The following is a 10,063-nucleotide window of genomic DNA, read 5'->3' on the forward strand; positions in this document are numbered from 1 at the left end:
TATCATAGCTTGAGTGTGGAGAATGAAGCAATCCTAGAATGAATAAGTTATTTATTTCTATAAATAGATTAAAGACAATTTTTACAATTGACACAGAATTATGAACTTACAAACAGCCTTTGAATGGGCCAAGTCTGATACAGAACCTTCATGAGAACTTCATAGAGGTTGGTGTAACAAAGGTAAATGTGGGCCTGCACCTCAGCAGTGTAAACGTAACATGACTTCCATGCCCACACAGTAAAAAAAAAAAAAAGTATACACAACATCAGATTTACATCATTAAAAAATTTCACGAGGATCAGCTAATGACAATTTTTCAGCTCTATTTACAAATGCAACAAGTAAAAACTTCTGACTTGCTCTTCATATGTTTAAAGACCTGTGAACATAAGTGTGACTGCAGGTTTTCAACAAAGTTTCTAATGAAAATGAATTAGAATCTAGCTTTAAATACACACTGATTAAAATGAACAAATTGACACTTTTCTGTAGTTAATGTAGTTTGATGTAAATTTCTAAACTTTGGGAGTGATAAGGCTATCTTATCTCAATCAGCTTTGTGATACTGAAATCATAAGCTAATTCAAAAGCGCAAACACCCAATATTAGCTGCATCGACTGTGTGTGTGTGTGTGTGTGGGGGGGGGTGATCTAACATGTTCATTTGCAAATTTACTATAAAATTTGTCAAGAATCTTTAGACTTGCACTTGGCTAACTCTTTATAATCTGGTATTTTTTAATGGAGCACTTTATTAAGTTTACCTGAAAAGATGCTAAAATATTCAAATAGTACTTTAATTATTTGGAAAAACATCAAATCTATCAACACATTATATTTTTCAAGCAGCATTGTGATAAAAAATAACAGACGTGGAACAGTTTGGCACAAGCCCAGCTTGTACATTTATAAAGACGTGCTCTCTTGTAAGGTATATGTTGCATAGCTAAGGCTGTTTTTAGTGGTATGAGCATACGACTGTCAGACTTTAAACATTTATAAGTGATCATACTATTTTTTTTTTTAGTAAGGAAACGGCAGTATCTTAGTTATCAAAAACTGACAAATGGTGATAGAAAATAAATATTTGTTCTCTATTTGTGAAAATACTATATTATTGTGTATTGTCGTTGTGGTCGAAGTAGAAGAGACGTCTCTAAAATACTGATTGGTAAAATGTTCAGTCAAAAAAACCTCGTGGATATTACACCAAACACATGTCAGTCAATGAAAATACCAATACGTTACACATGTGAGCAGATATTATCGCACACTGTACAGTTGTGTATCACAGAGTGATTAATAACGTCAGTCACCGTTTTGTACTCGTCTAGTTTCAGACATGGTGAGATGATTTCTACCTTTTCTGCCAGAAGCTGCTGTTCCCTGTCTTAGCAGGTTCACTCAGGAGTCTTTCTCTTCTCTCTGTGTTTGGCGGTCGGCCCGGCGGCAGCAGGATGTAGTGTGTCCCGCTGGCCTTTCTGCCATCCTTCAAAATCGGAACAATGCAGGGAGAAAACTGGGTTGCAGGTGGCTCACCTGTCATCTGTCTCAGCAACGCCTTGCTGACATATTTGGGGTTAGCAGCAAAACTCTGAGTGGCAGGCATCACTCCATTGATATAAATTGGAAGACTTTTAGGGCTTGGGGTGCGTGGTGGACAGGGTGGGACTAAAGGCACCCTAGGAGGGATTTTGGGAGGTTTGTCTTCATCGGTCCCAGTCTTTGATTTTGGTGGGATGGGGATACGAGGAGGGATTTGTGGCCTGTCAGTGGACCATGATGAGGTGCTGGCGTGTGGTTGGGTGGAAGGACCCGAGCCAAAAAATTGGATTCTAGGTAATAGGTTCTGCTCTGGCCGTTTGGCTCCAAAGGTATCCTCAGCTTCCGACACCACAGGCTGGTTTTCATCTGTCTGGTGACCAAGGCACCAAATGTCGGCCGCAAACCTGCCTCCTCCAAATGTTGGCCGGTCCTCTCTGCTTGGCCAAGAGAATGCCATGGATCCAACGCCAGCATCTCCAGCCCTCAATGAACTCTCTTGGTAGGCATAATTTACTTGGCCAAAGTCTTTGCTGCTGTTCCTGCAGATAGGCTTAGGGCAGCTCTTGGGCAAAAGGGGCCGTCGGTCACTGGTAAAGAACTCAACCTCACTATCAGCTGCTTCATCTGACATAAGCTCCTCGGGGTCTGGCAGAGGTGGCAAGGGTTTGGCCTCCCTCTGATCAACCCCGAATACTGCCTGTCTCTGGGAAGAAGGAACCACCTGGTCTCCCTCAATGGGCAGCAGCATGTTGTCTGATGCTAGGTGGTAGGAATCAGAAAAAAATGGAGGCTGGGAGAGAGAGGGGTTGGCTGCGGAGAGAAAAAGGGGCAAAAAAAGGAAATGTGTTAAAACACACAAAATGCTACGTTTGCTTTTATACTGAGAAAGCAAATTGTTATGTAAGGCTTTGCTATCGCTGTTGTCCCCTCCAGTGCAGAAACAACACTCAGAGGAAGAAACATGGAAAACAACTTGCTGCCCAACCGCCTTATAAAAACGTACTTACTGAAGATACTGTACAGGAAACGGGAGTAAAAACATCCTGAAAACACCAGCTTAACCTATCGCCTTCTTCGTCAAACATCAGCCACAACACCCTGATTAACACGGGAATCGTCATTATCTGCAGGGCAGGCCACAATCTTAACTGAGCTTCCCATAACCTTCTCTGTGGAAACATCCGACGTGCCCCAGACTGCAGGAACAGCTGGTGACTGGGGAGCGATAGCTTCCCCTCCTCCTACACCCCGATCTCTTTCCTCTGGTACACAGCTTAGTACTGTGATGGCAAACTCACTTGCATCCTGTCTAAATACTGTTCTACTAGACAAATGAGGTTTAAAGGTTTTTTTTTTTCTCTAATAAAAAAAAGTGCATAACTTCACCTAATTTAACAAACATAACTCTTCACATCCTTTCAAAATTTCAAAACAATGAAAAAAAAATTGCCAGAATTTCTACAATTTACAGTAATAGCAGATACATACTGATAGTGTTCCTGATACATACGAATTCAAAGCAGAGGAGCTTTGATAAAGTTCATGCATCCATGCTAAATCCGTTTCCTTCATACATGTAACACTAATATCTGAAAAAGACTCACAGTTAAACTCGTTGGCCATTTGCTGTTGCTGTTGAAGCTCCTTCAGGGTTTGCTCTGTGTAAGCCCTCAGGCCAAAGCTCTGCACTCTGCAAAGCAGGACAGGTTGAGAAATCCATACAGAGCTGTGCACGATGGTAAATCATTCCAAATCAGTCTTTATAAGACGAGCCTAACAAATGCATTAACAGGACATATGTTCAGTTGTCCTTTTTCTATTTGCAGTATAAAACAGTAACAAGTTACTGGATTTCTTTTCTGAGCCAGACTCTGTGTCTATGATTGCCAGACACTGTTATTTAGTTTCATATTATCTTGCTATATACATATATTATAATCCTGCATGACTACATGTAGTTGCTCATGCTAACATTTATCCCTTCTCTTATATTTCTCTTTTTTTCCTGGTCAGATTTACATGCTCAACATTTTGCAAAGCTGCCACAGATTCACAGATAATAATAACAGATTATTTACATTTTTTTAAAAAATTAGTATTAGGACTTGTGTAGTGTTAATTGTACCTGTTCAGGTCATGCTGTCTCCACAAATTATTCTGACTCCTGGCCATGATGTAGAAGAGATCGTGTTCTTATAAGAAGCTCTGTTTGATATCGATCTAAAGCTCCAACACAAGTCAGCTCCGTCAAACCCATCACAGCTTCATTCTAGCCAGTGGTAAGCTGTTGAAGAAACACTGACATTAGAGTGCAAGGGGATTCATCTGGCTATCTTTTACATTCACATCTGGCTTTTGCATTACATCACATCATTCAGGTCACACCTTTGCTGGTGTGAAATGCCCATAAGCAGGGTACAGCTGGATCTCATCACCGTCCATCACACTCAGCTGCACGTTCTTATCTTACCAGGCAAGGCAAAAGGCAGCAAACAATACAAGATAACTGCACATACACAAGCATACAGCATATATTACAGACAGATGGACTACTTCATGAAAATTGTATATAAAGCAAAGTATTTTACATTGAATAAGTAACATATAACAAAGTTCAAAGGATGTAACATTTCATGACATTCTTTATGTTTAGTATGTAGATTTGCAGGATTGTGAAAAACATTCATATCATTCACATTTCAGTGTAGTAAAAGTATCATTACACAACTATATCCAATAGCTTTTTCCTATTCTCAAAAAGGTTATGAAAGCAGGGCAAAAGAAACGTTTACATTTTGAACATATGCCACTTTTCACTAGACGCAGTAAACAAACGACTTGCGATACCCCGCATGTTTTAGGTGAGCCTTGAGGAAACGAGTAACAACAAAAGCCAAGAAAATTGCTTCAGCCTGCTCTCTCAGCCACCATATGTATCCAGTTTAAAGCTATTTGTCTGATGAGCAGGGTATTACACAACCTCTGGGTCAGATGTGGGAGGGCGACAGTACTCCTGCACCCTCCTTCGTCTCTGTGCAACGCTCCAGTATCTGCCCTCACAAAAGGGGCTTATTGTCCAGAATTCCTGTGATGCTGGATGACAAACTCCACCGCTGAGACGGCCCCAAAGCACCGCGATTATAGATGCACTTGAAGGAAAATTTAGTTTAAGTGTGACAGGGTCACAAGCCCTAACCTTGTTAGCCTACTGGCTGAGAACAAAAGTGCACTTAAAAAGTGGCACACTGCGAATGACTAGGAAATGTCTTACTGTTAAAATATTTTAAGGGGTTAAGGTGAGAGAGAATTTTGTGCAGACAGGCAAAGCAATGAAATAAGTACAGACTTATAAGTATAAGACTGTACGTGACATCCATGCTGATGATTAAGATTCTCAACTAGCATATATCTATAAAGATGATGACTGTTTCTCCTGATATGATGCACAGCAACTGATATCATTCCAGGGCGATGGACACTTGTATCAGGGCAAAGGTGAAGGTCATCCTGGTTTTTTTTTTTTATGATAGATGATGATGTCAACCTTGCTGTTGCGGTTTTGGCTTATGGTCAGATGTGCAGCTCAGGTTAAGCAGACCATCAGACAACTGAAGGAGTTTAAAACTGAGTGGTGCCCCTGTGTCTTCCCAGCAGTGACGCAGCAAAGCACCCAGCTGCATTGACTCAATGACATACCTCTAAATCTTTGTTCTCCCCATATATTGTACTTTACATATTTGTGCTTCTTCTTGCATTGAAAGCAACATTTAGAATTAAAATACAATAAGGCGGACACATACTGTGCTTATGCAATGAAATAAAAAGACCCATTTCACATTAAAATGAAAGCACCACACTGCCTGGAGGGCAACCCAAGGTCTCCATTCTACTATCACTGCAATCTTTCGCTTCAAAGACCTGCTTTGTTTCCTGTCCATGATAACTCCAATGCCGAAGTGGGAAGCAAACAATGCAGAGCATGCAAAGGAAACCCAACTACAAACAAAACAGTGACTCAAGCGTGGATTTGAATATTAATGCTATCCTTAAAACAACCAACTGTGGCGTCATTTCCACCCGTGAGCCTCGGAGATGGAAGACACAGACTAATTATGAATTCTACCGGCAATTACTCAGTGTCCATGAATGGAGCCACTCTCGGGCATGAATGGGCCTTTGTACCACTTTGGTGCACAGCGAAGCAAGCCTGAAAATACAAGTAAACTCTCCCATGAGGTTAGGACTAGAGATACGCCATGGAGACAAGCTGCCACGGCCAAGGTATGAGTCTGTGCCACAAAAAGTCCCCTGCGGGGGGGACTGCGTGTGTTGGCACAGTTGGAAGGACAAGCCAGAGGCTGGAGAAAACAGTTTGTTTAGTACATGCAGGGTCCTTGGTGTGTTGTCCTTGGCAGTCCCCACCTCAACTTTTTTTCAGGCAATAGACCATTCAGTGACCGGGCCTTCTTTAAGCACGAGTTGATTATCCTGATGGCGTGAAGTTTGCACCTTACACACACATACATACACACTAATTAGGTCTGCTAAGCTGTGGGACTAACTACAACACTGCGCGCCACAAAACTAAACAATAAAGCATTTGATTCAATGAGAGAAACCGTTTTAACAACAAGATCCGCAGCCCAAATACAAGTTTATTCACCAAACTAATCTAGGTTCAATGTGTGACTGCAGCTTTCAATTTTTTTTTTCCATTGCACTAACAAACCAGACCTTTAGGTTTATCTGCGTGTACTGATTTTTAATGGGTCACCAGGCGAAGGCCATGCTGTAAATGTGACAGTTTAGTGCAGTTCATTAGATCCTGACATTTCCACTGTTTAACTTCATTCACCTGGGGAATAAAAGAGGCATATGAAAAGATGTTTGTGATGATATTTAACTGAAAAAATGCAGTTTTAGTACTTGCTTTTTACTTACGAAAAATATTTAAAAAATAATAATTAAATAAACGTGTTAAAAATCTTTTGTTGTTACATATCTAATATTGTTACATAATATTATATATGTAACAACCTATCTAATATTGTTACATATCTAATATGTAACAAGATGGTAGGTAGACTTTATAGTCTACTTGCATGTCCGAAATGTTTTGTTTCTAATAAACTAAAGTCTAGATAGTGTGCAGAAAATGAAGATTTTCACATTTTTATAGTTTGAAAAAAGCGCAACTCCACCTGGTCATGGGCCACATCGGCATGTAGTACATTTTCACATCATAACTATTAAACTATATATTTATAGTTTATTTTATTATTATAATTAATTTCCATAACCCTTATTGTCACTTTCTGTTATTGGCCTTTATCGCACTCTATTCTTGATAACACCGAGTTATGTTTAACTCTGGGTCATGCGCTTTTTACTGTAAATTATTTTACATTATATTACTGACGTCACTTTTTTTTTTACACTTTTTGAATGATAGTTGTGAACCAATTTTGACTCCCTCGTTTTGTTTTATTTTTGCGCTTTAAATTATACGAAAACGTCAGACAGACATAGAATTACTGGTTTACTCTTTATCGCCTACTAGTGGGTGAAAATGGAAGTGCCGAGCAGTCCAAGACCTATCCCGCCTCGACGTGACTTCCCTCGGCGGACGCGAGTGAAATCCCTCATTGAGTCAGAAGTACAGTGCGTTCCACTAGATAAATAACTTCCTCTAGCTGGTCTACTCACACAAATGTCCAGCTTACAAAATGCTGTCCACACACATCTGAACTATACAGGCTCTACTCAGAGAACAGACCTCAGTGATTTCTGACCGGCTCTTTTTCTTTTTTTTCGTGACGTCCCAGTGTGGAAAACACTCGTATACACTTAGTAACAGAGTAACATTCACATCACATACAACACAGCATCTGACCGTCCCGTGGTAAAGGCAAAGGCAACAAAAAAGAGCCAATGTTCATCAAACAACTTTTATGAGAACGTGATGAGCCTCACCATGCAAATGCTGCTTATCCGTCACGTACAGCTGGTTTCGTTCGATCGCCCTCAGTCCCAAGCGAGAAATGACACCCGTGAGGCTAAAATCCAGTCTGTCAGTCAACCCTGACCCATGTGCATCGACCCTCCTCTGTCAACAACACTGGGAGGTGAAACTCATTTTGTCAGAGTGACGCGGGTTTCCACATCTCCTTATAAAAGAATTCAACACCCAGAACGCGTTACTGTAACTCCACCCATGGCTGCCTTAAAGGGGAAAAATGCCTGTAATTCTTTTTACATCACTCTACTAGGAAATGCACTGAATACTTTACTAAGTTTACTTTACTATTTGATTTTTAAAATTTTAATTAAATGTATTTTTTGAGTATGTAGTTAGAACCCAATTCTGTCCAACATAGTTTTGACTCTATTAAATGTAACTGATAATCTGAAATTACTTTTCATATTACATTTTTACATACACATGATAATGTTATAAAATATGATTATTTGTTCTCAATTAAACTATACAAATCGTCTCCCTTTGACCAGGAATAACATTGAAATTGTACTTGCGCATTATGCTATCAGCAGTAATTCACGTTTCTCTTACGTTTCATCTCTATACTCTGTACGGTTTTACTCACCTTCCTGAACTCTCAACTGCAGTGTGAATCTAACAAGATGTTGTTAACCTGTCTGCGCAACTTTCAGGTTTCAGGACACCATTCACAAAATCTATTTCCTTACAGTCAGTGGAACTAAGACTCTGTAGAGCTTAAGGATCTATGCTTAAATCTATTAAGCATTTCCCCTCCCATTTTATTACATCGTTTACCCTACACTAAGTATGCCTCAGCAGGTCAAAAAGCAAAAATGTCCTTTATTTTATTTGTTCCCTGTAATGCGTGTACAGGAAATTGCATTTCAAGCAATTGTGGCCTGACTTGTGTGGGAGTCAGAAAGTGTGTGGGTGGATATTGGCGTGTGTACAACATAACACTGATAAAGAGTTACAAGCACTAGATTGGCAGACCAGACATGAAGGATGAGGACTTGTTTTGAAGCCTGCATGTCACAAAAGAGTTGACTGTGTGTGTGTGTTTGTCCTGTGTTTGTCCTCACCCACGCTGAGAGAGGCAGAAGGACAATATGAGAGGCCATTTACCAGAAAATAACAGGGAAGTGAGTGCAGGCTATTCTTGTTTTCACCACAGGGTCCAGACCACACTGAGCTTACAGTCTTCCCCCAGACTGCCATCTGATCTTTTTACTGCAGTGACAGCACAAATAAATCCTTAGGCAAAATGACCCATCAAATATTGTACACTGTATAACCAAATCGTAAAATTGTAAGCCAAGTGACCCTGTAACCTTTCTTTCTTCCCTTGGTGCAGATTGTTGAGTAGTTCCTCTGCTTGTACTACTCCAATAAAGCCCACATACAGTCATATGCGGATTAAGGAGTGCCTTATACCTATATACTGACTGTAAATCACAAACCCATAAAATAAATACGCCACATGTAACGTGCTTACATTGCTGCAATCATCAACCATCCCTCTCCCACTAACGTTAACTTGTTTGCTTAAAGGAATACTCATAGTTTCAACAAATAAGCTGTTATGTATCAACTTTACATTGTGCAATGTGGAATTTCAAAGTGACACAGAGATGTCCAGTCACACCACTGTCATTCAGCTGTAAACCAAGTACACGTTTTGTGTTACAGTTAAGACTGTAAGACTAACAATACCAAACTATATAGAAATTAAATATACCACCTGCTGTCCCTTCAAAATCAAAATCTTAGTCTAATCATCTTTTAATAAATTGCATAAAGATGGCCATGCAAAATTCAAAGTTTTTGCCACTTTTACCAGCAGCTCTGCTCTTGCTTTGCAGTCCTCTGTGGGCGCTTGTGGTGACCCAGGATGCTCAGGGCTGTGGGGGTTTTTGCCAGGGTGGGCCAGTCTCCTACAGGGGAGGTCAAGTCATTTCCTGCTCTGAGAGACCTCCGTCCCTCACAGATGTCAGTGCAGTCAGAAGCCCACCTTCCACATCTGCAGCACTCCACCTCCCAACATCCTTATCAAAAAAGATAAAGAAGACTGCTTATTTTTAATGTTGCAAACATACATATATGTCAGACTTCGAGAGCTGGCCTGACTCAAATGCAGACTGGCAAAAAATGAGCAGGAATACCAGGTGGACTATGATACACATATGTGTGTGTGTGTGTGTGTGTGTGTGTGTGTGTGTGTGTGTGTGTGTGTGTGTGTGTGTGTGTGTGTGTGTGTGTGTGTGTGTGTATAAAAATCAATTGTTCTGTGGAAAAGAACAGGATTAATGCAAGAATGAGTAAAAAGTACAAGATCATAATAAAACTCATCAAGACTTATGGTTATATTAAACTGATCTATCAGTTCCCCATCTGTCTGAGAATAGAAAACTAAAACGATGAGTGTGTGTGCAGCACAGCGCTTAACAGTGTCTCAAGTTGGAAAAGGAAATGAAGTAGGTAGGTGTTAACATATGTTTTCTATGGTAAATACAT

The 10,063-nt window shown here is 40.2% G+C and overlaps 1 protein-coding gene across 4 annotated transcripts; it reads right to left on the minus strand.

The window, feature by feature from the left end:
* Positions 1-34: 34 nt before the first annotated feature.
* Positions 35-9,655, minus strand: errfi1b (ERBB receptor feedback inhibitor 1b). 4 transcript variants are annotated; one of them, XM_026153585.1, is made up of 4 exons: positions 9,387-9,655; positions 3,674-3,832; positions 3,153-3,238; positions 35-2,358 (listed from the first exon to the last, which is right to left on the minus strand). In XM_026153585.1, exons 2-4 carry the CDS (start codon positions 3,718-3,720, stop codon positions 1,361-1,363), a joined length of 1,131 nt encoding a protein of 376 aa, XP_026009370.1. In that variant the 5' UTR covers positions 3,721-3,832; positions 9,387-9,655; the 3' UTR covers positions 35-1,360. The 4 variants fall into 4 exon arrangements, with proteins under 4 accessions (XP_026009370.1, XP_026009371.1, XP_026009368.1 ...); XM_026153586.1 differs by lacking the exon at positions 9,387-9,655 and adding an exon at positions 8,154-8,794; XM_026153583.1 differs by lacking the exon at positions 9,387-9,655 and adding an exon at positions 7,522-7,835.
* Between the last annotated feature and the right edge of the window lie 408 nt (positions 9,656-10,063).

This window comes from Astatotilapia calliptera, chromosome 20 (assembly GCF_900246225.1).
Source record: "Astatotilapia calliptera chromosome 20, fAstCal1.2, whole genome shotgun sequence".
Taxonomy (NCBI): Eukaryota; Metazoa; Chordata; class Actinopteri; order Cichliformes; family Cichlidae; genus Astatotilapia; species Astatotilapia calliptera.